Below are 27,974 nucleotides of genomic sequence, written 5' to 3'. Positions count from 1 at the left end.
TTGAAAATTCTTTAAGAGTCGATTCCTAACCTAAACTTCTTCTCAAGTTCATGTTTTTTATTAATGGTTTTAAGTATTCCCTTTGTAAGCCAAGGATTGTTTAGCCTTTTAGTTATGCCTTGTTTCATTAGCATAGGAAAGTGGATGTTGTAAAGGCTGAGAGTTTTTTGAAGAAAAGATTGCACTGCTAGGTTGATGTTCCCTATGTTACCTAATTCAGACTCCCAGTTGACATTAGCAGCAGCAGCAGCTATAAAATTGCTTATAGCAGTTTCATTTTGCAGCCTAAAGCTTATCTCTTTTGTCTCTAGAGGTGGTTTGTTAATGTTAGGAGAAATGTGGGGTAATAGTTCGATCCCAGGCGCCGGCGAGAAACAATGGGCAGAGTTTCTTTCACCGTATGCCCCTGTTACCTAGCAGTAAAATAGGTACCTGGGTGTTAGTCAGCTGTCAGGGGCTGCTTCCTGGGGGTGGAGGCCTGGTCGAGGACCGGACCGCGGGGACACTAAAAAAAGCCCCGAAATCATCTCAAGATAACCTCAAGATGGTCTGTAGTGCTATCGATGATTATTCCTGAAGGAAGCGGAGAGGTTATGTTGGTCCAGATGTGATAAAGAGTCATGGCAGTACTATCAGTGATTCTAGTAGGTCTAGTGATTAAGGGTATGAGGAAGCTGGCAGCAGTAGGGTTTTCAGGCTCGCCTCTTTGCTGTGTCCTCTACTCTCATAAAAAATCCTAGTGTCATCAGCAAAGGAAGATACAGTACTATAGTTTGTGTCCTTGTCTATGTCCGATATAAGGTTGAGAAAAAGTGCTGGAGCAAGCACAGTACCCTGGGGGACTGAGCTCTTAACAGCTGATGGTCCAGATTTTATTTTGTTGACTATTATACATTGAGTTTTGTTAGTCAGGAAATTGTAGATTCATCTGCCTATTTTTTCCGGTAATTCCTTTTTAACACATATTGTGTGCAATAACACAGTGGTCACATTTGTGTAAGGCTTTTGCGAAATCTGTGTAAATTACATCAGTGTTTTGCTTGTCTTCCATGGCATTTAAGGCCATGTCATAGTTGGTCCAACAACTTTGATAGGCAAGAGTGCTCTGTTCTGAAACCAAGTTGTCCAGGGTTATGGAGATACTGTGTTTCCATGTATCTTGTAATCTTACTTCTTAGCACGCTTTCAAAGATTTTTATGATGTGCGATGTTATTGCTATCGGTCTGTAATTTTTAGCCTCTGCTGATTTTAGTGTCAGGGATAATGCCAGTACTGTATCTAGGCCCTGTCTCCAAAGAATATGAAGAGCCTACAGTAGTGTTTTTTTACAGTTCTTGCTGAATATAGAGTTTCAAGAATCAGGGCCTAGTGCAGAGTACATAGGCATACTGTCAATGGCTTCTTTAAAATCCAGTGGGGATAGGGTGGCATCTGATATATGATTTGATGTTGGTATCATATCCATAAAAAATCCATTTGGGTTATCAATCTTTAGTGTGTTTAGTGGCTCGCTGAAAACAGAGTCGTACTGTTTCCTCAGTACAGTATTTTGCTCATTTCTACCTTGTCATCTGTGAAAGTTCCATCTCTCTTTAACAGGGGCCCAATACTAGATGTAGTTTTTGATCTTGATTTTGCATAGGAGAACAAATATTTCAAATATCTCAATTTCATGGTTATGGTTATATTATATTTTTCTCTTTTTCAGGCAGATGTACAGTCTTTAAATAATAGAATAATTCAAGAAAGATGCATTATGGGTAGAAATTAGATTGATGTCATTCATAATAGCACCAAGCCATTACAAATGTGTAGCACTTGCAGAGGATCAGGGTAAGGATTTAGGATGGGATGGGGGGGGGGAAGGAATGGTGCCTAACCACTTGGATGGTCGGGAATTGAATGCCAACCTGCATAAAGTGAGACCGTTGCTCTACTGTCCAGCCCAAGTGGTTAGGTGCACTGTGGGTAATGGACAGTGTGGCTGGATACTGCTACAGTACCACAAACACCCTAATTCTGGTACAATATCTCCAGATCAGTTTAAGATTCCACAGTGTATCCTGATATACCATTTTTTATTAACAAACTAGCTGTACCCGTTCACAGCAACCATCCTCTGTCTCCCAGTCCTCCTCATCTTCCCATTCATCCCCTCGTCTTCCCAATGATGGGAGAAAAAGCACATTCCTCACTCTCCTGTCCCCTCATCCTCTTAGCCATTCCCCACTTCCCCGTCCCCTCGTTCTCCCCACCATTTCCCTCCCTCCCCCGTCTCTTTGTCCTCCCTACCATCCCCCACTCCACCGTCCCCTTGTCGTCCTAACCATTTCCCACTCTACTCTCCCCCACGTCTTCCCTACCATCTCCTACTCCCCCAATCTCCTCGTCCTCCCTACCATTTCCCCCTCCCCCATCCCCCACTTTCCCTATCCTCCCCACCATTCTCCATTCCCTTGTCCCCTCATCCCCACCATCCCCAACTGCCTGTCCCTTCTTCCTCTCCACCATTACCCCCTCCCCTGTTCTCTCGTCCTCCCCACCATCTCCCACTCCTGTCCCCTTGTCCTCCCCACCATTCCCTACTCCCTTGTCCGATGCATTCCCAAATGATCTGATGTTCCTACACTGAAATATAGGAAAAACATTTTAAAAAACAAAATGAAAAACAATGAATATTTAAAAAAATAAACTATACTCACAAAATGAACGGTATGGTAAACAACACAGCTCAATTCCAATGCAATGTCACACAAAATAATTAAATCAAAATGAAAATAAATCGAAATCTATGAAAATTAAATTTATCAGTGAAATCGGAAATATTGAAATGGAAGCGTAGCATATTTAGTATAGTGTGTGTTGCTCCTCCATGCAACAGATGGCGCTGTTTCCTAAAAAAAAAAAAGGTTTTTACATGTCACCGGTGTGGCATCTATACTTATACTTACGAAATGAACGGTATGGTAAAAACACAGCTCAATTCCATCACAATGTCACACAAAATAATTAAATCAAAATCTATGAAAATTCAATTTATCAATGCAATTGGAAACAATGAAATGAAATTGTAACATATTTAGTATGGCATGAGTTGCTATTACGTGCAACAGATGGCGCTGTTTTTCAAAAAAGCATGTTTTTACTTGTCACAGGTGTGGCATCAATATAGTAGGTATATAAAAACACAGACGTATTTGAATGGATTGTTGTGTCAAAATTTCAAAGCAATTGGTGAAGATCTTTCTGTGATTACACAACACATGCAACACAGTGCATGTGTTGCTCTTATGTCCAACAGATGGCACGGTTTTTCAAAAAAAGCATGTTTTTTCCTGTCACAGGTGAATCACGTATATGGTAGGTATATAAAAACTCGCGCCAATTCGAATGCAACGTTGTATCAAAATTTCAAAGCAATCGGTAAAGAGGTTTCGAAGATTTCCCTCACATGAAAAACACAGAAAAACACAGCTTTTCAAAGAAGCATGTTTTTTCCTGTCTCAGATGTGACATCTATATAGTACTGTATGTGTATAAAAACCTGCTCAGATGCAATGGAACGTTGTGTCAAAATTTCAAAGCAATCAGCTGAGAACTTTCGGAGATTAGCGATTTTGAACAAACGAACATTGACAATTTTATTTATATAGATTTAGGGATATCTGCATTTGTGTAGTTACCCTAGACTATTTGAAGGAAGTACAGTGTGTGTCAAGAACTAGCTACGTGGTGCTAAAAAAAATGCCCCATCACACAGGGTAGTTAGTCGTACAGGGCCATGTGATTAGAAGTCCCAGTACAACTCGTGCAGCATGGTCAGATATGACGTGATCATCCCTGTATGACTTGTGCAGTGTGGTCATATGCAGAGCGATCATCCCTGTATGACTCGTGCAGTGTGGTCAGGTGTGGAGCGATCATCCCTGTACGACTCGTGCAGTGTGGTCAGATGCGGAGCGATCATCCCTGTACGACTCGTGCAGTGTGGTCAGATGCGGAGCGATCATCCCTGTATGACTCATGCAGTGTGGTCAGATGCGGTGCTATCATCCCTGTATGACTCATGCAGTGTGGTCAGATGCGGAGCGATCATCCCTGTATGACTCGTGCAGTGTGGTCAGATACGGCGTGATCATCCCTGTATGACTCGTGCAGTGTGGTCAGATGCGGAGCAATCATCCCTGTATGACACGTACAGTGTAGTCAGATACGGCGTGATCGTCCCTGTATGACTCGTGCAGTGTGGTCAGATACGGCGTGATCGTCCCTGTATGACTCGTGCAGTGTGGTCAGATACGGCGTGATCGTCCCTGTTTGACTCGTGCAGTGTAGTCAGATACGGCGTGATCATCCCTGTATGACTCGTACAGTGTGGTCAGATACGGCGTGATCATCCCTGTATGACTCATGCAGTGTGGTCAGATACGGCACAATCATCATGGTATGATATGTGCAGTGTGGTCAGATACTAAGCGATCATCCCAGTATGACTTTCACAGTGTGGTTAGATACGGCACGATCACCCCCTGTATGACTCGTGCAGCAGAAGGGTTAAACAGGTACAGAGTGCAGTGGTTAAAAATCATTTGTTTTGGGCACTGGGTCTAACACTACAGGTCAGAGTGGTATGGCAGAGAACACTTTGTGGGCATTGGGTGTGACACTATATAGCTGAAAGTCTAAAAATCTTGTTGAATATAGAAATTTGTGGCAATTAAGTTTAATTATGTTTATATCTAAACATCACAAAATCTCATTCCTTCATTTATACTAGGCACTGTCATTGTCAACATTTTTTGTTGTAATATGTGGAAGACTTTGCTGTTGATGAATATTCTGCCTTTAACATCCATATTAACAACTGCTTTTTCTGTCCAAAGAACAATGGCAAAGAATACCTTCAGCTCGGAATTCCGTAACATAGATGTGGACCAATACAACGAAGATAATTACAAGGACGATGATGGAGAGCCGCAGAGTCCTCCAATTGGTGTTGATGAAGCCACCATTATTTCATTCATGAATTCTGGTAGGCATTTTCTCTATTGTTTTGAACTATGTATTATGCAGCTTACAACACTGTATCAAGGATGTGTTTCAGCTGTTGTACAGTACATTACATTTAAAATGAATATGCTCAGTTAATAATTTCCTGATAATATAGACACTGTATTGTTTAACCCTTAAACTGCGCATGGCGTATATATACGACAGGACCCGATGGTACAATAAGTTAAATTTTTCAAACTTGTTCTAATGCTTTCAAATTTTTTGTGCATAATCTACTAAGCATACACTCCAAATTTGTCTAAATGATCATCAACGTAACTTGAAAAACAAGAAAATTAAAAATAATTATAAAATTTAATATTGAAAATTTCAGATTTTCAGATCAGCTGCAAAAATATTAAATATCACCAATTGTTCATTAAGTGTTGTTATGCTCTCAGAATAGTATATGATCTTCATTTTAATACATTTAGAATATAGATTTTCAGTTTAGTTTACTGTAAAAAAAAATCGTCAATATGGCATTTGAAATATACACCAAATTCAGACAACAAAATTTATAACTCAAAACAATTAAAGTTTATTAAAAATTCATTCTAATAGGATTGTAGAACAGACAGGACTCAGTGTTGAAATTCTAGTTTTAGAGATAATTGAAGTTGGAGTTATCAACAATGTACAGTATAAAGTACAGTACTTCTAATTCATTAATTTACTTGTATATTTTAATAAACATTGTTTGGCATTGGTAATCAGATATGTAAAAGTTGTAGGTCAATATGTGTTGAAATGAAAACTAGAAAAAATAACCCCCCAAAAAACTAAGTATAGGGATAATTATAATGATTTAGGGGATATATTTAGGGTATACTTTATATAAGTCAAAAAGCAAAAGCAAACCCAGTACCAGATATTATCTTCCTTGGAGACTTCAATCTACCCAGTTTAAAATGGAGAATAGTAAACAAAAACAGTATAGCAGGAAATCAACCTGGAAATAACCAACCACAGGTCAGAGAACTCCTGAGATTCTGTGACAAATTCTCGCTCAGTCAGTAGATTATACAGAACCAAGTAGGAACGAAAACACGCTGGACCTGATATTCACGAACAATGATGAGCTAATCAGAGACATTACTGTCTCAGACACTACGTACTCGAACCACAAGCTCATTCAAGTGCAAACTAACATTAATAACGGAAGTAGGCCCAAGAGAAACAACATGCAAGAAGAGTTATTCAATAAATTCAATTTTAATAATAAAAGGATAGACTGGGAGAAAATAAACAGGGAACTTACAAACATTCAATGGGAAAATGTTCTAAGAAATAAAAATCCTACACACGGAATAGAAAAACTGACGTCTGAAGCATATGGTTACCTACCTTGAAGTTACCTTGAGGTGCTTCCGGGGCTTAGCGTCCCCGCGGCCCGGTCGTCGATCAGGCCTCCTGGTTGCTGAACTGATCAACCAGGCTGTTGGACGCGGCTGCTCGCAGCCTGACGTATGAGTCACAGCCTGGTTGATCAGGTATTCTTTGGAGGTGCTTATTCAGTTCTCTCTTGAACACTGTGAGGGGATTGCCAGTTATGCCCCTTATGTGTAGCGGAAGCGTGTTGAACAGTCTCGGGCCTCTGATGTTGATAGAGTTCTCTCTCAGAGTACCTGTTGCACCTCTGCTTTTCAATGGGGGCATTCTGCACATCTTGCCATGGTCTTCTTCTGGTCTCATGTGATGTTATTTCTGTGTGCAGGTTTGGGACCAGCCCCTCTAATATTTTCCATGTGTAAATTATTATGTATCTCTCCCGCCTGCGCTCAAGGGAGTACAGTCCAAGTTCATGAAGTCTGTCTGAAACATGTTCCTTTGAGGAAAGCTAGAAAGAAGTCAAATGTAGAAAGAGAATGCAGACGACATTACAACAGAAGGAAGAAATTAAGAGAAATGCTTAAGCAGACACAACTTTCCCTACAAAGAAGGAATACTGTATTTTAAACAGGGAGATTGAAGAAATCGAACAGAGACTGAAGCATTCACATCAGACTGAAGAAAGGCAACTGGAACAGAAAGCAATTCAAGAAATAAAGAAAAAAACAAAATATTTCTTCACATATGCTAAATCAAAAAAGGTTCATACACTGAGGATGACAAAGAAATTAGCGAAATCCTGAAAAAGCAATATGAGGACATGTTTAGCACTCCGATAAACAGCATGAAAATTGGAGATCCGGACAACTTCTTTATGCATGATATCCAAACATCTGTAAATATAACTGATATCAACACGAGCTTAACAGATTTTGAAAGAGAAATTGACAATGTGCCCATGCACTCAGCCCCGGGTCCAGACTCATGGAATTCAATATTCATAAAGAAATGCAAAGTACCAGTAGCACAGGCACTCAGTATAGTGTGGAAGAAGAGCATGGAAACGGGGGAGATACCAGATGCGCTGAAAGCAGCAGACATAGCCCCTCTACACAAGGGAGGGAGCAAAGCATTGGCAAAAAATTATAGACCAGTTGCACTAACGTCCCACATAATAAAAGTATTTGAGAGAGTGATCAGGAGTCAGGTCATTAGATTCATGGAAACAAATGACCTGCACAAATGACCTGCACAATCCAGGCCAACATGGGTTTCGAGCGGGAAGATCATGCCTCTCACAGCTACATGACCATTACGACCAAATCACTGAGGCATTAGAAGAAAAACAGAATGCAGAAGTTGTATGCACAGACTTTGCAAAAGCATTCGGCAAATGTGACCATGGAGTGATAGCACACAAAATGAGGTCAGTGGGTATAACTGGTAAAGTAGGACACTGGATACTCAATTTCATGTCGAACAGAACACAAAGAGTAACAGTCAATCAAATAAAATCGAGTCCAAGCGCAGTTAAAAGCTCTGTACTTCAAGGTACAGTCCTTGCACCACTGTTGTTCCTTATTCTCATATCAGATATAGACAAAAATACAAGTCACAGCTTCGTGTCATCCTTTGCAAATGACACAAAAATCAGCATGAAAATTACCTCGGCTAAAGACATTGAAAATCTTCAAGCAGATATTAATAAAGTTTTCGACTGGGCAACAGAAAATAACATGATGTTTAACAGTGATAAATTCCAGGTACTCAAGTACAGGAAAAATGGGGATCTGAAACATATTACAGGGTACAAAACACAATCGAATCTGTCCATAGTAAGAAAACAGCATGTCAAGGATTTGGGAATAGTGATGTTTAATGACCTAATGATTAGGAAACATAACCAAGCAAATATTGCATCAGCCAGAAAAATGATCGGATGGATTACGAGAACCTTCAAATCCAGGGACCCCATCACAATGGTTGTACTCTTCAAGTCAGTTGTGTTGTCCCGTCTTGAGTACTGCTTAGCACTCGCTTCCCCCTTCAGAGCAAGACAGGTTGCTGAAATAGAGGGAATACAGAGAACATACGGCACGCATAGATGCGATAAAGCACCTAAATTATTGGGATCGTCTTAAAGCTCTCCAAATGTACACTCTAGAAAGGAGACGAGAGAGATACCAAATAATATACACATGGAAAGTACTGGAGGGCCAAGTACCAAATCTACACAGTAAAATAACAATGTACTGGAGTGAATGATATGGAAGAAAATGCAGAATAGAACCAGTGAAGAGCAGGGGTGCCATAGGCATAATCAGAGAACACTGTATAAACATAAGAGGTCCACGGTTGTTCAACACCCTCCCAGCGAGCATGAGAAATATTGCCGGAACAACAGTGGACATCTTCAAGAAGAAACTAGATAGTTTCCTCCAAGGTGTGCTGGACCAATTGAGCTGCGGTGGGTATGTGGGCCTGCAGGCCGCTGCAAGCAGCAGCCTAGTGGACCAAACTCTCACAAGTCAAGCCTGGCCTCGGGCCGGGCTTGGGGAGTAGAAGAACTCCCAGAACCCCATCAACCAGGTATCAACCAGGCACAGAGTGATTGACAATCCGGCACTCCACCAGCAAAAGCCTCCAGAAAGTAAGCGAAGCTTTACAGATAACTGCAGGATTCACAGAAAATGTAGCCTCAAAACCACCAAACAACTCCACACATGATTCACACACAAACAGGGATTCATTAGCTCGAAACTCATTAGTACCAATTACCATCACTAGGCAGCCCGGCCCCAGCCTGCTCCCTCATCCCAGTTTTGTTGCTGATGAGGCGGCATTTGGGTCTGCCTGCCTCGTTTCTGTCCTCTGGTCATGTGCATGCCCCGCCGCTTTAACTCTGTTTGGGCCCTCTGCTCTGCCATACTTTTGGTTGTGCTCAGGTGCACTGGGGTTCACATGTTTATTTATATGGCATGCTGCAGTTGGCATTCATAGCCTGATTGTTTTGGCTGCATTTACCTAGTTACCTGGGTCCCGGTAGTACAGTTGGGTTCATTCTCGATTCACAATCAAGAATTCTGAGTTCAAATCCCGTTGTTCAAATTAACAAGTTCAAAGCTTGTTGTGGGGTTGCATCCTGGGCAGGGTGACTAATTTTACCTTAGTGGGGACCTTGATATATATGCCTAACGTGTATATATACACTCTGGCTGCTTCTCCTCCGACACAATGAATTATTATTACCCTCAGGCCCTGGTAATTTCCCCATGGGTCTACAGCGTGGCTCATTTTATCTCAACCCATCGAGTCCACATTGACTGCATGCAAGTTTACATGGTACTCAAATGTCCTGTTGCTGGTATTCATTCTCCGTCTCTGCCTGGCAGTCTGTTGGATCTAAGACACCAACAACCCAGAGTTCTGTGCCTTATACGTGTAGTCTGTCTTCATTCTCTCTTACTCTCCTTCTTCTTGAGGCTTACCAGGCAGCAGCTGCTTTATGGGTACGGTCTTCCCATTTTCAAGAATGTGGCATGGATGTCATTTGGATGCCCCAGAGTTAGCCTCATTGTGTTTTAGAATTGGGGCATTTATATCCTTCACCTGGGCTCAGCCTGCACCACCTCCTACCCCTGGGGGTGTGGTTTGCCCTGGGGTTAGTCTGCCCCTTCCTGGTCCTGGCTCCATTGCCTCTGCAGGTTTCAGAGTCAGGGCAGGTTTTTTCTCTGGGGGTGTAATTCAGCCAGGGGTAGCTTCCCATGCTTTCAGTGGTGGAGGCAGTCGAGCCATCTCTTCCCACCAAAGGTGCAGAGTCTTTGCCATCTCAACTGCTTCTTTCCTCTACTTCCTCTCCATAGAACGTCACCTTCTATCCTTAGCGTTGGGTGTGGTGAATAGCTCTGGGGCTTTCATGGCTGACCTTCCTGGCTGGCCTTCCTTTGGTGGACTTTCTCCACCTGCAGCTTTGTTACTGCCTGGAATTGGATCAGCCCTGGGTTCCTCGGTAGTTGGTTGAGTTGTTGTGTGGGTTTGCCTGCATAGTTTTTCTCAATGGGTTGGGTGTGGCTCTAGTCATTGTACCAGTTGTACCATGGTGCCATCCATCCCCATCACTCATTATGTTCCTGAATGCCTCAACAATGAGCTGAGGCTTCGTGACCAGCATTCATGAAGGTATTCACTTGACTGCCCAAGGTCGGTGGCTAGGTCTGTTCCTTCGGGCACAAGATCTGGTGTGCGAGTTGCAGCTGATTGCCATGCCCTGAGGAGAATTTTTAGGCTTCCTCTGGGCTCCAGCTGCTTCCTGGTGGTTCGTTGCCTAAACTGAGGGGAGGGGCGCTTTTGTTTATTGCACTATGGAGTTGGACATTTTTAATATTTCAGATTCGTTTCTCGGTGTGACTGTACAATGCAATCTCAATTCAACAAATTCATTGCAGTGAGAAATTTGTTGCAACCGGAGATGCTTCCAGGAGGCCCATATTTGTGAACAAAAATTAGAAATATATAAATGAAAACAAACCATAGAATTTGGATTTAAATATGCTCAATGACTTTTTTCTAAGCCCCCCCCCCCCACCCCCACTCTTTCTTCTAATGTTGCATCCTACTATGAAAAATATTCAAAATGTGATTGGAGCCAGATTAACAGTATTACCATTCATACCCTAATAATTCCCACGCTCCCTGGGCTGATTTCACAAAGTGAAATTTTAATTTCAACTTGTCATATAAAGAGAACCAAGAACACATACCAAGAGAAACTTGTCTGTAAAGAGATTTAACGACATTTAGCATACAGTATTTCCTAAACTCCTAAATATATTATAAATAATATATCCCTAGCCTTGAAATCTCATTTTCAAAGCAAGAAGGGGCCCATATTTTCCTGAACGAAAACTTTTCCAATTGGAAATAAAAAAAAACCAGAATTTTGTTTTAAATATGCTCAATGACTTTCCCAAGGCCCCCAACTCTTTCTTCTAATCTCATGTCCATCTATGAAAAACATTAAAAAGGTGATTTGTGCCCTGTTAACAGTGCTATCATTCATACCCTCATATTTCCAATGTTCTATGGGCTGATTTTACTAAGGGAATCATTAATTTTAAACTATGATATGAGGAGCGACTTTTACACCAGCTTGTGAACTCTGTTCCAACATCCTAAGAAAAACTGCTCATCCGCTGCTTCAGCAAAGAAGAGTTCATGGAGTCAAGTGAGTAAATACAGCCTGGAAAATGTGCGTTCCAATCAGAGATTTGTTGAATCGAGGTTCTACTGTATTACTTTTCTGGGGGGAGCCCCGTCGGCTCCCCGGAGCTTTACCGGCTGATATGCTAATGTCAGACTTTGGCATCAGTCATGTGTATGGAGTTCTAGGGCCTACCGGGGACCACGAGCCAGAACCTGGCCCCCTCAGAGAGGCAAGGGGAGCAATGGCCTATAGAAACCCCCGTGTGGTTGGAAGCATTCTATGTCTGCCATCGACCGGGTCAAGCATCCAGAAAGGTAAGCATTCCAAAACAAACCCCTATTCTGGTGAAAATTGCTACCTAAGCCGAACTAGTGAATAGAACTCTTCAACAGAAAACACGGAAACTAGTATGACGTCATACGTCACCGCGCCGCTGTCTGCGCAGCTCCCCCCTCCCCGGGAGGGGGAAGGGGGAGCCCCAGACCTCCCACGCCGGCTATCCACCCATCAGTTCTTCGGCTGATGCTATAGGCAATGGTTATGTGCTCCGGCTCCAGTGGTTGTTTCAGCACTGTACCTAGAGTGTGGTGTCTGTTTTCTAGGTGGTGCGTGAGCCGGGTGTGATTCTTCAGTACTCGGGCTGCATGCGCCTAGGGTTCCCTTCCCTAGGTGCCCTGTAAGTACTGCCCTTGGGGCTTGGGGCCACCTTCCACAAGTTCCTTGGGTCCTGCCCCTGCTTGGCCGTTTACCGCTTGGTTTTCGGCCGCTCTTTGTGTGCTCGGGTGTTCTGTCTCCCTTGTTCGCCTTAGAGTAAGGGGCGGTGTTTGCACTGGTGGGGCGCGGGGTACTGTGCAGCTTGTCTTTACCAATCATAGCGGCCGGCTCTGTTCCGCTTGGGTACGCTGTCCTCTTGCGGGGTTTTCTTTTTCTTTTGTTTATATACCTGGTGGGGGGGTCTGCCTTCGTTCTTGCCCCTTGTGTCCCTTGTGTTCTGAGTATTTCTGGTGGTACCCCCTGCTAGGTCCCCGTGAGTGTACACGTCCCGGGGGTTCAGCTCTTAGAAAGTTGTTTGGTAGCTTGGGTGCCGGTTAGCAGTACCCTGCCTGGGATTACCTGAGCGCGAGTCCTCTTAAAGTAAACGCTCGGGACCCTGGGAAACCCCTGGGGGCGCGCGGGTCCGATGGATGTGACCCCAGAGCCCCCCCTCGCTTCCAGCGAGTTTGAGGGTTGCTCTCACCTTTTGTCTCTGGGTGACTCTCTGTTTTGCCTCCGTCTGCTGCCTGTGGGGTCGGTGACACCTTCGACCCGGTGTCCTGCGAGTTTGGTTGCTCGTTGTGGCTCGGTTACCCAGTTGTGCTAACAAAGCGGGTGCGGGCAGCAGGGGCGTTGCACTTGAGCCTTGGTGGTGGCAACGTTCTCGTGGTTTCCTCCCCGGGAGCCCCGGGGCTGCCCCGTTGTATTTCGTTTTGGGACTTGGGGGTGTTGGTTGCATCCACGCCCCCTTGTCTTTCCCCTGGTTCACCCTTCCTGCCTGCATCCGGTTCCTTACCGTCTGTAGGTTCAGGGCGGGGTGTTTCGTGGTGTTGAGACTCGGGCAGTCTCGGGGAATTCCCCTTCCGGGGTAGTGACGGGGGCATTTGGGCCTGTTCCTCCAGCCGTGTTGTATGAGTCTGCCAGTGGGCTCCCTTCCTTAGTGTTTTCACGGCTGCCCCGGTTTTCTGGTACGGCCGGGGCTTTGGGGGAACGGCTCGGCCCCGGGGCCTGTCGTGTAGGTTCCCGGGGCTGGGGAGGGGCTGCCTTGGGGGGGGCCTTGGCCCCGTTAGACCCCGTGGGGGGTTTTTCTCCCCCTCTAGGCGGGGCTTGTGGTTACGCGGAGTGGGGTCTTTCCTCCCCACTCGCCGTACGTGCTGTTGGACGTCGGCCCCTCCCCGGGCTCGGTTCCTTGGCCTTTGAGTCGGTTGGTTCCGTCCTGTGGGTGGATGTTTCCTCCCCCGCTTTTTGGGACGGTGTTTTTGTCATGTTTCCCCGTTCGTTGGGGTTCTGCGTGACTTTTGATCTTGGGTGCGCCTGCGCCTTCGTGTGCCTTCGGGACTAGTGTTGGCTTCTGTGTTCTCGAGGGTACGGGAAGGTTTTTCGCTACTTCCCGCATTATTGGAACGTCTGTCGGCTCCTAGTACTTGTCGCCCTGTTGGGCTACTTGTCGCCCTGTTGGGCTACTTGTCGCCCGGTTGGGCTTCTTGTCGCCCGGTTGGGCTACTTGTCGCCCGGTTGGGCTACTTGTCGCCCGGTTGGGCTACTTGTCGCCCGGTTGGGCTACTTGTCGCCCGTTTGGGCTACTTGTCGCCCGTTTGGGCTCCCTTTTTTTTTGGGCTCTTTGCTTCTTTGGCCGGTTTTATTGTTCCTGCTTCCTCTTTTGGCTCCTTTTCTCGTGCAATAGTCCTGGCTGGCGCCTTCCCGCAGGGAGGGTGTGCGGTTCGGCCAGCGTGTTATGCGCATGCGCCGTGGAGTTTGTTTTGGTCTGGGTGATGGTTCAGTGCTGGGGTTTTGCGCCCTTTTTTGCTACAGTGCTTCGCCTCTCGTTCTTCTCCCTGGCTGCGGTATGTGCCCCTTTGCACCAGGGGTGTCCTGGTTCCCAGTTGTGGGGAGGACACCGCGGTTTTCTGTGTCATGGGTGTGGACCGCCTCCTTCGCCTCTCCCTGTTCTCCTGCGGGTCCGGCTCTGGCGTCTTCACCTGGCGGTGCTCCCAAGTTCTTCTGGGCACGGTTGAGTCGTGTCAAGTTCGAGCCACCATTCGCCAGGTGAGTTTCTGCGGTCTGGCGTCTTTTGGCCGGGCGCTGGATGCGGCGGTGTTCATATACCTGTTTTTATTTAGGTATAATTTTGTACGACTGAGACCGTTCGCACACCAGTGACTGTCCCTTTATCACCCCTTCCTGTCCCCCTCATGTGCATGTCCAACCCATGCTGGAGTCATTCAGGGGACCCTCCTTTTTTAATGTTGTGAGGTGTGGGGGTTGTAGGGTTGGTTCTGTACTCACCTGGTGAGGCTCCTGGCTGTGCTTGCAGGATTTGAGCTCTGGCTCTTGGGTCCCGCCTATCTGGTAGAACTTGCGGGATAGTACCAGTGGAGTGCAGTGGTGCTCTTGGCACTTTTGGGGAACACTGTATTACCATCAGTGGTCTGTGCTTGTTACACGACCTACTTGCGAGCATAAGCCTTCTTGCTGGTTCGTCCGTGGACTTCCAGGGCGCACTGGCCTGTTTTCGTATGGCAGTTCCGGCCCGTCCTGGTTGTGGGGGTATGTGGGCCGGTGGACTGCTCCTAGCAGCTGCCTGGTGGGCCATCCTCTGGCCGGTCTGGCCTGACCTTGGGCCGGGCTTGAGGTGTAAAAGAGCTCCCAGTACCTCATCCAGCAGGTATCGAGCGGGGTTTTCTCCGCCGTCGGTCGCCTGGTGCAGGTTTCTGGGCCTGCGGGGTTTTGTCGTGTCTCCGTTGGCCCTGTCTGGGGTCTGCCTGCTCCGTTCTCTGCCTTTGCAGAGGGGAGTTGCTATTTACATGTTGCATGTTGCAGTGGTGCCTGTTGCTGCTGCTGCTGCACGTGAGCATTGGTACCGTGTTTCACGGTGGCGTGTCCTTGTTCCTGTGTCCGGTTGTGGAGTGGCGCTTTGCTGCCGTTTTGTGCCTGGGGATTGCGTGGGGTTTTTGTCCCTGCCTGATTGTCCACCCCTGGTTGTTCTCCTGGTTTTTTTTTTTTTTTTTTTTGTGCTTCTGCTCTTTCTTCCTGCCTCTTCTGCAGCAGGAATGTTCTGCTTGTGTTCTTAGGCGTTGGTCAGCCTGTGTCCTGTGATGTGCTTCTTTGTCTCGGTCTGTTGCAGTTGTTCGTGCCCCTTGGTTCGGGTCCTGTTCTGGCGGCGACCCTTCCGCCTTCTTTGGTTTTCCTAGCTTGCCCTGCCGGTTGTTGTTGTTTTACTTTTTTTGGGGGGGTTCTTGCGATGTCTCGCGTCGGACCCGTCGTTTCTGAACTCCTGGCGGGCTTGCATGCTTCGGAGTTTTTCTGTTCGGCAGACGTTCCATCTCCTTGTGCCGCCTGGGTTTCGGTGGTCGCGCCCGAGATCTTCTCGCGGCTCCGCCTTTTTCCTGGGCTCGGGGGGGGCCTTGTCGGGGCTGCTTATGTTCTGCCTCGTGGTCTCGCCTCCGGTTGGTGGTCAGGTGGCTTCGTGGTAGGTGTCCCACCTGCGTGCTTTCTTGGCGGCAGTATGGGGTATTTTGGCGGTCCTTCCTTTTCCTGTCCCTTCTTCGGTGGGTCCTCCTTGTTGGCTTGGTTTACTCTCGGCTTGGTTTTCTAGTAGGGGTTGGGGGCCGTCGTCTTGCCACATACTGTCGCCTCTTTTCGTGCGGCGCAGGCGGAGCCGCTTCAGCTTGCTTTCGGTCTTGGTGTTGCTTCTGCACCGTTAGTCAGCTGTCTTGTGCGTCATTTCACCTCCGGCCTGTTCGTGCGCCGCTTGCACCATCCTGGTCTCTGGTCAGCGTGCTCTGTCTTCTCCTCGGTTGGTAGTGCCCCTTCGGTTCCGGTGTGTTTTTTCGTCGGCTCTTTCCTTTGGGCCTTTGCCTCTGGGGGTCGGTTCGCTGTGTTTTCTTGCTCCTTCGGTTTTAGCGTTTTGGTTGTTTGATGGCAGCAGTCTCCATCTTTTCTGGCGCGGGGTGGGGCTGCTGCATTCTGGAGGGGTCCAGGGTTTGTTGGTGCTTTGTTGGTCGGGCCGGGGGTGTGTCGTTTTTGTGTTCAGTGGCGGCCCTCTGCTGTTGTTTGCGTGCCACGGCGTTTGGGTCCGGAGCGCGTTTTGCGTTGATCCGGTTCTGTTCTTCCCGGTTCGCGGGTGATGGTGTCCCGGGTGGTCAGCCGTGTTCTTGCGGCTAAGCTGCCTGTGTTCTTCCCTCATGCCTGTGGCGTTCGTGGCTTCGCTGCTCTCGCTGCCGTCTGGGCGACGTGGCCTTGCAGTCTTTCGGGCATGGATTTTTGGTGTTCGTGCAGGGGCCTTGCTGCTCGTGGTTCTCGTGTTGTTCCCGGGATTTTCGGGGCTGTGGCGCCTTGGGTTGGCGTTTGCTGCCGGTTGTCTCGCCTCCTTGGGGGTGCGTGGTGTCCGCCTCCCGGTTTTGTCCCTTTGACCTTCCTCTGTGGGTAGTTAGCTCCGGGGAGCCGACGGGGCTCCCCCCAGAAAACCAGCGTTGAATGTAATGAAACGCCATTTTCTGGGTGAGACCCGGAGGCTCCCCGGCAACCCTCCCTCCCTCCGGTCGGCGTTTTTCGCGTGTTTTGACATCCAGCCTCAGAACTGATGGGTGGATAGCCGGCGTGGGAGGTCTGGGGCTCCCCCTTCCCCCTCCCGGGGAGGGGGGAGCTGCGCAGACAGCGGCGCGGTGACGTATGACGTCATACTAGTTTCCATGTTTTCTGTTGAAGAGTTCTATTCACTAGTTCGGCTTAGGTAGCAATTTTCACCAGAATAGGGGTTTGTTTTGGAATGCTTACCTTTCTGGATGCTTGACCCGGTCGATGGCAGACATAGAATGCTTCCAACCACACGGGGGTTTCTATAGGCCATTGCTCCCCTTGCCTCTCTGAGGGGGCCAGGTTCTGGCTCGTGGTCCCCGGTAGGCCCTAGAACTCCATACACATGACTGATGCCAAAGTCTGACATTAGCATATCAGCCGGTAAAGCTCCGGGGAGCCTCCGGGTCTCACCCAGAAAATGGCGTTTCATTACATTCAACGCTGGTTTTTTAGACTGCTATTGTGAGCAGTTATGACTGATGCCTTGTTTACACTAATCAAAATCTCAAGTAATGACCACAGCATTGGGTCATTACTCTCATTGAGTCTATTACTAGTGTACTCTCTGAGTACACTAGTAATAGTGTAAATAAATAGTGTACCCTAGTAATAGTGTAAATAAATAGTGTACTCTCTGAGTACACTATTTGAATTGGACTTTCCTCTGGGTAGACCTTGTATTGTGGTACTTACCTAGCCTAACAGTGGCTACGTGGGTAGGAGTGAGGTCCAGCTCTTTATGGCCTGGCTAGTAACATTGTTGCACCTGTTGCATTTCGCTTTAACTATTTTGACATTCAAATTCTTTGTTGAATCTGGCCTTAAATTTGTGGATGGGATGGCTTGTACAACTTCTTGTTTCAGAGCATTCCACTTGTTGACTACCCATACCAGGCTCAAGTACAGTATTTCCTTACATTCCTTCGGCTCATGTGTTTCCAGCTTTCAATTTGTCCTATTTTCTTTCAATTTGAAGAAGCTATCCTTGTCCATCTTATCTATTTTCCCCATTGTCTTGTATGTTGTGATCATATCCCCTTTGTTCCTTTTATCATCTAGGGCTTTGAGACTTAGATCCATTAGGCTATTCTCATAACCCTCTTAGCTCTGGCATCAGTCTTGTTGCAAACCTTTGTACTGTTTCAATTTTGGCTTTACAAAGTGGGGATTCCATGCAGGTGATGCATATTCATGTATTGGTCTAACAAATGTTGTTTAGATTGCCTTGAAGTAGTCCTGATTTAGGTTTCTGAATGATGGTTTTATATTTGCCAACATCCGATATGCTGCCGATGTTAATATTCTGTTTGTGTGCCTCCGGTGTTAGGCATACTCCAGTATTATAGGAGTGGAACTATATTTGTCTAGGTCCTCCTGTAACTTCCTGCAGTCCTCCTCTGTTTTTACATCCCTCATCAGTTTTGTGTCATGTTCAGACATTGACATGTACGAGCTCACTCCCTCAAGGTGGTCATTGACATAATGAGCTACCCGAGAGACCAGGATTTGACCTCTGGTAGACTTTTAGTGACTTGTAAGGACCTGGTGTGACATGATGTGTACTTTGAGACATCCAGGGGGTTAACAACAGGGAGCCACCATATTCCAACCAGAAAGAGGTGGTTCATTACACTCAACACTGGTTTTCCAGAAAAATTCAAAATGTGGAGGGTAGACCGATCGGACGGCCGAGCGGACAGCACCCTGGACTTGTGATCCTGTGGTCCTGGGTTCAATCCCAGGCACCGGCGAGAAACAATGGGCAGAGTTTCTTTCACCCTATGCCCCTGTTACCTAGCAGTAAAATAGTTACCTGGGTGTTAGTCAGCTGTCACAGGCTGCTTCCTGGGGGTGGAGGCCTGGTCGAGGACCGGGCCGCGGGGACAATAAAGCCCCGAAATCATCTCAAGATAACCTCAAGAAGATAGACCTGGTGGCCAGATTTGCTCCTTTGTTATAGGGAGGTGCCACTGTATATTTAAATATTTCTTTAAAAATTAGTTCATCCCTAATAATATTAACATATTGGCAACATGAATGTCCAACTTAGTTCTAGTTTTTCCTATGTTAGGCAGCACAATATTGACAAAATTTTAAATACATTTCTGTAACGTGCTTACTCATGTATCTGTGATTCCATATAATCTAAATACTGTACTGCATAAATTGGGTGTACCTGCTGTTCAAAGCATGACAGAATAACTTGTTCTGAAATAAGCTTTTCACATGCTCAAATGCTGTCTTCTTACTTGTGTACTGTATTCATGAAAACCTTTTCTATTACAAAATGGTTGTTGTAATGTCAAAGATGAACACCATATTAACTCATTTCATTTCCCAGGTAACCATGCTGATGCTCTGAAACTCTTACTGGCAAATGCTCCTGTGGCTTCCAAGGGGAAAAATGAGCAGGCAAAAGATATGGCATTAAATTTAGTCCTAAAGGTGAGCTAAATGGTACCATGTATCTCTGTTTACACTCGAGGTATTTTAATAGTACAGGCTTATAACGATAACCTACTGTTGTGGCAGTGGTGATGGTCGTGTGTGATGCTACACACCGTGCAAGGCAAGGTCAGTAGATGGGTGTCATGCCTTAATATCAATAGCCTTTACCAATACAGTATTGTACTCCTCTCTTCTTTTCTCTTGAGTTAATGCCTGTCTAGTATATGGAAGGTCAGTGTAGTAGTGATGGTGATTACGTAATGTTAATATTTTTTAATAATACAGTATTGTAAAATGATGATAAATAACTTAAGACTTTGCTCTCCTAAAGGAGACAGCCTTTCTTTTATTGTACCGATAAGAAAATTTGGTCTTCTGTGAATAAAGTATATTTGAAAGCAGTTTATTGGTAAGTGATTGTCCCCCTAACACTGGGGAAAACATATTCTCTAGGCTTATCCAGGTCACCACCCTTACCCTCCCCCCCCCCCCAGACCACCAACTGACCATTCCCAAGTTGCGGCTCACAACAGGGGGCTGCACAAAAATTTATTTTCTTTCCTGGGGGGGGGGAGCCCCATCGGCTCCCTGAAGCTATCCAGGCTGATATAGATATACTGTATTAGACTTTGGTATCAGTCAATGTGCATGGAGTTCTAGGCCTACCGGGGACCACGAGCCAGAACCTGGCCCCCCTCAGAGATGCACAAGAAGCAATGGCCTATAGAAACCCCCTGTGTGGTTGGAAACATTCTATGTCTGCCATCAACTGGGTCAGGTACCCAGAAAGGTAAGCACCCCAAAACAAATCGCTATTTTGGTTAAAATATTGCTACCAAAAGCTGAACGAGTGGACAGAACTCCCCAAATGAAAACTAGCAACTAGCATGACGTCAACACGTCGCCGCGCCGCTGTCTGCGCAACCCCCCCCCCCCCTTCCCGAGAGGGAAAAAGGGAAGCCCCAGACCCTCACACCAGCTATCCACCCTGCAGTTCTTCAGCTGATGTGATTGGCAATGGTCATGTGTCTGGCTCCAGCATTGTTCCAGTTCTGTGCCCTTGTGGTGTGGTACTGTATCTACAGGGGTGTGCGAGCCAGGAGTAAATTTCTTCAGTACTCGGGCTGCATGCACTTAGGGTTCCCTTCCCTGTCACCTTGAAATAAGTTTATTGAGGTAATATACACACAAAGGGATGAGGTAGCTTAAGCTATTCTCACCCCGAATTATTTACCTTAGTAATTATATCACCCTTAGAATTTACCTCCGCTGTGGCTATTGCTGCTCGGTGATTGACTGCTCTTGAAGTCAGCTGGAGTGTTCATGCTTCCTGTTTGCCTCTGGGTAGGGGGGTAGTTTTCGTCACTGGTTGGGGCGCAGGGTACTGTGCAGCTAGTTATCACTTCTCATAGCAGCCGGCTCTGTTCCGCCTGGGTACGTTGTCTTCTTGCGGGGTTTTATTTTCCTTTTTGTTTTTCCTGCCTTGTGTGGGTCTGCCTTTGATTGATCACACCCTATTGTACTTTAGTGATCCTCTGCTAGGCCCCTGCGAGTGTACACGTCCCGGGGGTTCAGCTTTAGCAGTTTGCTCAGTAGTTCTGGAATACCATGACTAAGGGCCCATGGAAACTCTGCAAGGGCTTTGTGGTCCAATGGTTGCAACCCCTGGGTCCCCTCTCGCTTTGTGCCAGTTTGAAGGTTGCTCTGTCCCCTTGTCTCAGGGTGACTCTCACTGGGTGTGCTTCTGTCATGCTGCTTTGTTGGGTCAGGGACACATTCGACCTGGAGTCTTGCGAGTTTTGTTGCTTGGTCGTGCTCCAATTCACCCAGACCGATGATCATGATGTGCGGGAGCAGGCAGCTTCAACATTGCATGCTCAATTTTGGTTGCTACCCTTTGTGCCCCGAGACTGCCCCGCTTTGGTTATAGGGGCCCGAACTTGGGGGTGTTTGTCGCCTCGACTTTAGTTCCATCCGCACTACCTTGTCCTTCTCCTTCTGTTGTGTGTCCTGGTCCTCTCCCTTTGCTTCCGGGTCCAAAGCATCTGAGGGCTTCGGAGTCAGGGCAAGGTTTAGTTGGTGTTGAGACTCAGGCAGTTTCGGGAGAGTCCCCTTCCGGTGTGACGACGGAGGTATTCGAGCCTGGTCCTCCAGCCGGAGCTTCCTGGTCTGACCAGTGGGCCCCCTTTGTTCCTGCTGCTGCTTCCCTTTCTTTAGAGGTGGGGGGTTTGGAGGACGGCTTTGCTCCGGGTCCTCGTGGGGAGTTTTCCAGGGCAGGGGAGGGTTTGACTTGGGGGGGTCTTGGACCCCATTGGACCCTGCTTTGGTTTTTGTACCCTCAGAGCAGAGCTTGGTGTTACAGGGGGTAGGGTTCTCTTCCCCCCCCCCCCTCTCATATAAGTTGGATTTGGTGTTTACCCTTCCTCGGGTTCGGTACTAAGATCCCGAGGGTTCTTCGGTCTCGTCTCCCGAAGGTTTTCGGCCTCCTGCATCCCGCCCCTATGCGGTGCGGGAGGCCACTGCGGCTTAGCTCCTGCGCAACCCAGATTATGCACTCTTATTGGATCCTTTTTCTTTTGTGTAGGGCACTACCTGTCCCTACTGGGTTCGTTATGAGGTTCTGGAATCGTCCTGGCTTGCAGACTGCCCCTTTTTCTCGTTGGAGGCATGGCATTTGTTCTATTGGTCCCGCACCCTTGAGTGGCACGAGGCTCATACGGTGGTTCAGGTTTTTTTGGGACTGGCTTAAGGTGAACATGGAGGCTCTTTGGGCTGCTCCTGGGTCTGGTGCGTTGGCCTCGGTGGTGCATGCGGCATCTGCGCTTTTGGAGCTGTTTGCGCTGATCTTGCAGGATGCGGTGTCGCTGTATTTTTGCTTCCCGTCTCGCGTGTCGGCAGGCGGTGCTTGCTTCTGTGGAATCTGCTTGGGCCCTGGCTCTTAGGCTTTCTTCGCCTTTTTGCCCATTGCTGTTTGAAGAGTCTGCAGTTGTGCAGTATCTGCAGGCAGCTTCGTCTAATTGTTGTCCCATGTCGGAATTGTTGGTTCTCTGGGGGGGGAAAGCTTGTAGGGGTCTACCCGGCTAGGTCGTACCAGGGCTCGGGTTTTTTCCCGTCGTAGTAGGCCAGTGGTACTAGTTTCGGAGCCAGCACTCTCTTCGGAACCATCTTTGTCTGGTCGGCGTGGTAATCGCTCTGTTCGGGGTCAGGTTCTCATATAGGGAGTCGGCCCTTTCGGGGTTCGCGCTATTGACAGGGTGTTGGGGGGTGGGAGGCTCGCTCAGTTTGCTCATGCCTGGTCCCAAGATTTGTGGGCCTTTCGGATTGCTTCGTGCAGCTGGCGGTGGCATTAGGTGGCCCCTCCTCCTATGGGAGGGTCAGGGTTGGCGGGGCGGGCCTCTTCTCCTGCGCTGTCGGGTCATCTCGAAGTGAGTTTGCTTGGGCATGGTCGAATCGACCTCATCCTTCAGGTGGTTTTCCCGCCCATTCCAGTTCCGAAACGGGATTGCGCGGACCTCAGGTTCATTCTGGGCTTGTCCCGTCTGATCCCGTGGGTTTATTGTCCCCTCCTTTTGGATGACTACTGTACTCTGTCCCAGGTCCGTCTTCTGTTGGAACCAGGCTCTTTGACGGTTTCCCCTGACCTCACGGATGCTTCTTGACACGTTCCGATTCATCGTTTGCAGCTGTCTCCTTCTTTTCTGGTGAGGAATGAGACTGCTGTTTTCTGGAGGGGTCCTTGGGTTGTTGATGCTTGGTTGGTCTGGCCGGGGGTACATCGTGTGTTGTGTCCGGTTGTGGCTCTCCACTGTTTCCAGTGTGCTTTGTGGCCGGGGACACGCGTTGGGTGTACCGGTTTCCTTTCTTCCCTGTTCCAGGGTTTGGGTCTCCCAGGTTGTCTACTGGGTCCTTCGGTCCGGCCCACCTGTGATCTATCCTCGTGTCAGTGACGTTTGTATGTTTGCTGTGTTGACAATTGCCTCCCGGGTTTGTCCCTCTTCTGTTATCTTTGGGTACGTAGCTCCGAGAAGCCGATGGGGCTTTTCCCAGAAAACCAGCGTTGAATGTAATGAAACGTTTTTTTCTGGGCGAGACCTTGAGGCTTCCTGGCAACGCTCCCTCCCTCTGGTCGGCAGTTTTTTCACGTGTTTTGACATCCAGCCTCAGAATTGCAGGGTGGATAGCCGGGATAAGGGTCTGGGGCTCCCCCTTCACCCTCCTGGGTAGGGGGAGTTTTGCAGACAGCAGCATAGTGACGTCATGCTTGTTTTCATTTGGGGAGTTCTGTTCACTAGTTCAGCTTTCGGTAGCAATATTTTAACCAGAATAATGGTTTGTTTTGGGATCTATCTTGAGATTATCTTGAGATGATTTCGGGGCTTTTTAGTGTCCCCGCAGCCCGGTCCTCAACCAGGCCTCCACCCCCAGGAAGCAGCCCGTGACAGCTGACTAACACCCAGGTACCTATATTTCTGCTAGGTAACAGGGGCATAGGGTGAAAGAAACTCTGCCCAATGTTTCTCGCCGGCGCCTGGGATCGAACCCAGGACCACAGGATCACAAGTACAGTGTGCTGTCCGCTCGGCCGACCTGCTCCCATCGGATGCTTATCTTTCTGGGTGCCTCACTCTGGGGAGGGGGGAGTTATGCAGACATGTGGCACGGCTCGTGTCACGTCATGCTTGTTTGCTCGTTTTCCCTCGGGAGAGTTCTGTCCATTTATTTTGTTATTTTCGCTGGGTTTACCAGAATAGGGTTTGTTTTGAGGTGCTTACCTTTCTGGGTGCCTGTCCCGGTCAATGGCAGATATAGAATGCTCCAAAATCACATGTGCATTTCTATAGGCCATTGCTCCTCGTGCCTCTCTGAGGGGGGGCCAGGTTCTGCCTGTGGTCCCTGGTAGGCCTAGAACTCCACCCACATTGACTGATGCCAAAAGTTAGGACTATTCCTATCAGCCTGGATAGCTCCGGCTAGCCTCCGTGGCTCGCCCAGAAAATGGTGTTTCATTACATTCAACGCTGATTTTTTGCCAGGATATAAATGTAAACTTATTTTAAACTAAATACATTTTATTCTGTTTTTTAGGTGCTACTCTCGGTGAACAAAGCTCAAATGGATCAAATCATTACGTCGCTCGACAAGACACAGTTGGATGTTTTAATGAAGTACATTTACCGTGGGTTCGAAAGGCCTTCAGAGGGTTCCTCGGCCATTCTTCTCATTTGGCACGAAAAAGTATACAATGCTGGAGGAGTAGGCTGTATTGTTAGGGTGCTCACTGATCGAAAAAGAGTCTGAGAGATAATCATTTGCTAATAGATATTATTTATATGACTGAATATTGTGTTTAAAATATACAGGACAATCTAAACATGGTGAATCTGTGTCAAATGTATAATCCTTATTTTGAGGTTTTGCATGTAGCATAAATCTTTTTTTTTTCCTCATACCTATGTATTCTTTATTGAAGTAAATTTCCAGGAATAGCTCTCCAGTGGATTTGGTTGTACAGTATATTAATTGGCATTTACAATTGTAGGAAAGTAGAAAGTATTGTAGTACTGTAATTTATTTACCAAAGATTCCAATTAAGAAAATTTGTAGATCTCTTTTTTTTTTTCTTTTTGTTATTATTATTGTTTTTAAGAGAAGGATTGCAAACTGGTACAAGAAGAATAAATGGTGTGAAGATGCTTGTGTGCAGAATTCCTTCAGGGATTGTTTCCTTTGTATTGATAAAAGTAAATTAGGTTTTTAAAATGTTGCAGCCTGTCAGTGTTGTATGGAAGCCTGACCTCACAACAGTGACAATGTTGCAGTCTGTCAGTGTTGTATGGAAGCCTGACCTCACAACAATGACAATGTTGCAGCCTGTCAGTGTTGTATGGAAGCCTGACCTCACAACAATGACAATGTTGCAGTCTGTCAGTGTTGTATGGAAGCCTGACCTCACAACAATGACAATGTTGCAGCCTGTCAGTGTTGTATGGAAGCCTGACCTCACAACAATGACAATGTTGCAGTCTGTCAGTGTTGTATGGAAGCCTGACCTCACAACAGTGACAATGTTGCAGTCTGTCAGTGTTGTATGGAAGCCTGACCTCACAACAATGACAATGTTGCAGCCTGTCAGTGTTGTATGGAAGCCTGACCTCACAACAATGACAATGTTGCAGCCTGTCAGTGTTGTATGGAAGCCTGACCTCACAACAATGACAATGTTGCAGCCTGTCAGTGTTGTATGGAAGCCTGACCTCACAACAATGACAATGTTGCAGTCTGTCAGTGTTGTATGGAAGCCTGACCTCACAACAATGACAATGTTGCAGTCTGTCAGTGTTGTATGGAAGCCTGACCTCACAACAATGACAATGTTGCAGCCTGTCAGTGTTGTATGGAAGCCTGACCTCACAACAATGACAATGTTGCAGTCTGTCAGTGTTGTATGGAAGCCTGACCTCACAACAATGACAATGTTGCAGCCTGTCAGTGTTGTATGGAAGCCTGACCTCACAACAATGACAATGTTGCAGTCTGTCAGTGTTGTATGGAAGCCTGACCTCACAACAGTGACAATGTTGCAGTCTGTCAGTGTTGTATGGAAGCCTGACCTCACAACAATGACAATGTTGCAGCCTGTCAGTGTTGTATGGAAGCCTGACCTCACAACAATGACAATGTTGCAGCCTGTCAGTGTTGTATGGAAGCCTGACCTCACAACAATGACAATGTTGCAGCCTGTCAGTGTTGTATGGAAGCCTGACCTCACAACAATGACAATGTTGCAGTCTGTCAGTGTTGTATGGAAGCCTGACCTCACAACAATGACAATGTTGCAGCCTGTCAGTGTTGTATGGAAGCCTGACCTCACAACAGTGACAGCTATAGGCTCACAAAGCTACAGTTAACAACATAAAAATTAAGAATAGATTTAGGATTATATTTAGTGTCTTATCATTCAGATGGAGATTCTTTTGTTCTATGTCTGATTATTTAACATGGCCAAATAATTCTTTTGTTTAACCAAATACTGTATAAATATCAACACAAAATTAAATGTGCTATCTAAATTGTCCTAGATTTATTTCTTCTGATTTCATACAAGTTAAAATTTGTGAAGCATATGTCATATGTGTAAGAAATGTGTTTCAGGCAGTTACAGTGAAGTGGGCAGAAGTGACTTATTGATTAAATGAGATGAGAATGAATATGAACATTTGAGTATTAATATGACTGTTACAGGGCGACTGACAAATGTAAAATTCACGCTTTAACATTATGCATACACATTTGATCACTTGTTATTGTTGACTTCTGCAAGACATAAATAATTGTATTGTATTAACTTTGTGCTTAATTAGATACCCTGTATATATATATATATATATATATATATATATTATATATATTATATATATATATATATATATATATATATATATATATATATATATATATATATATATATATATATATATATATATTATTAATAAACAGTGTCTGTTAACAAAATAATTTTAACTGAAATTTGTTCAACAGGACACAATGCAGCCAGTTCTCTTGCATGTTGTAATATGAGCAATAAGGACATGTAATATAGTTGCTGCTTTCCTAAAGTCATTTTAAGGTGCCATTGGGAAGTTTCTGTTATTCAGTTTGAAGACAAATGTTGACATGTAATATGGTAGAACATTGCTTTCATGCCTCTACATACACACTTTTTCATCTCCCTACCCCAAGGTATACATTGGAATGTAGCAGACGAATTTTCAAGTTTCCGGTGTTCACGCTGATTATTTTTTCTCTCTACGCAGGATGAACAGACTGAAATGTGTCAGCAGTTTTCAGGCTGTCAGCTGATATTTTCTTATATTTTTTGTGTATTGTATGAACTGTTGCCTTTCACAAAATACATTTTATTGTATAGATTTGTTTTCTTTTTTACACGCTGTAGTGTTTTTAAGTATTCAAACAACATATAAATTGGACAAGTTTAGATTTGGGAAAGACTTGGTAAAATACTTGGGTGTGTGCTTGAGTGTTTACTAGTCTTGGGAACTTTCTCTTATTAAGGTTAACCCATAGTTGGTAGAGCATCCGCCTCTCACATCAGAGGACGGGTGTTCGAGGCACCTAGTGCCCAAAGTGAATGAAATGGTACATCCACGGTAATGTAGCGTGTGTATGTAATTACTTACCTGGTTGATGGGGGGGGTTCTGGGAGTTCTTCTACTTCCCAAGCCCAGCCCGGGGCCAGACTTGACTTGTGAGAGTTTGGTCTGCTAGGCTGTTGCTTGGAGCGGCCTGCAGGCCCATATACCCACCACAGCCCGGTTGGTCTGGCACTCCTTGAAGGAAACAATTTAGTTTCCTCTTGAAGATGTCCACGGTTGTTCCTGTTAAGTGAAGTTACAGAATGAGAGCAATGCTCGTAGTATACCTTCTTCTTAGTACTCTTTGTCGTATAACGCTTTGAAACTACTGACGGTTTTAACCTCCACCGCTTTCTCACTTAAAAAAGAAAAAGCAAAAGAAACCTATCTAATATTTTTTCGGCACCTTTGTTTCCTTAGCTTGAACCTGTGTCTTCTTATTTGTAAAGTTGTT

General features: G+C 46.2%; 1 protein-coding gene across 5 annotated transcripts in view; it reads left to right on the top strand.

Moving 5' to 3' along the window:
• Arpc5 (Actin-related protein 2/3 complex, subunit 5) overlaps positions 1-27,293 on the top strand; it is a 32,383-nt gene extending 5,090 nt beyond the window's left edge. For all 5 annotated transcript variants that reach the window (XM_069317931.1, XM_069317930.1, XM_069317929.1 and 2 more), the window contains 3 exons: positions 4,885-5,033; positions 19,261-19,364; positions 24,453-27,293. In XM_069317931.1, the coding sequence (XP_069174032.1) occupies positions 4,889-5,033; positions 19,261-19,364; positions 24,453-24,665 (462 nt within the window). In that variant the 5' untranslated portion in view covers positions 4,885-4,888 and the 3' untranslated portion in view covers positions 24,666-27,293. The remainder of the gene's footprint in view (positions 1-4,884; positions 5,034-19,260; positions 19,365-24,452) is intronic.
• Positions 27,294-27,974: the final 681 nt, after the last annotated feature.

Source organism: Procambarus clarkii, chromosome 89, assembly GCF_040958095.1.
Source record: "Procambarus clarkii isolate CNS0578487 chromosome 89, FALCON_Pclarkii_2.0, whole genome shotgun sequence".
NCBI lineage: Eukaryota > Metazoa > Arthropoda > Malacostraca > Decapoda > Cambaridae > Procambarus > Procambarus clarkii.
Note: the sequence above shows the minus strand (reverse complement) of the source record. Positions and strands in the feature narration are given on the sequence as shown.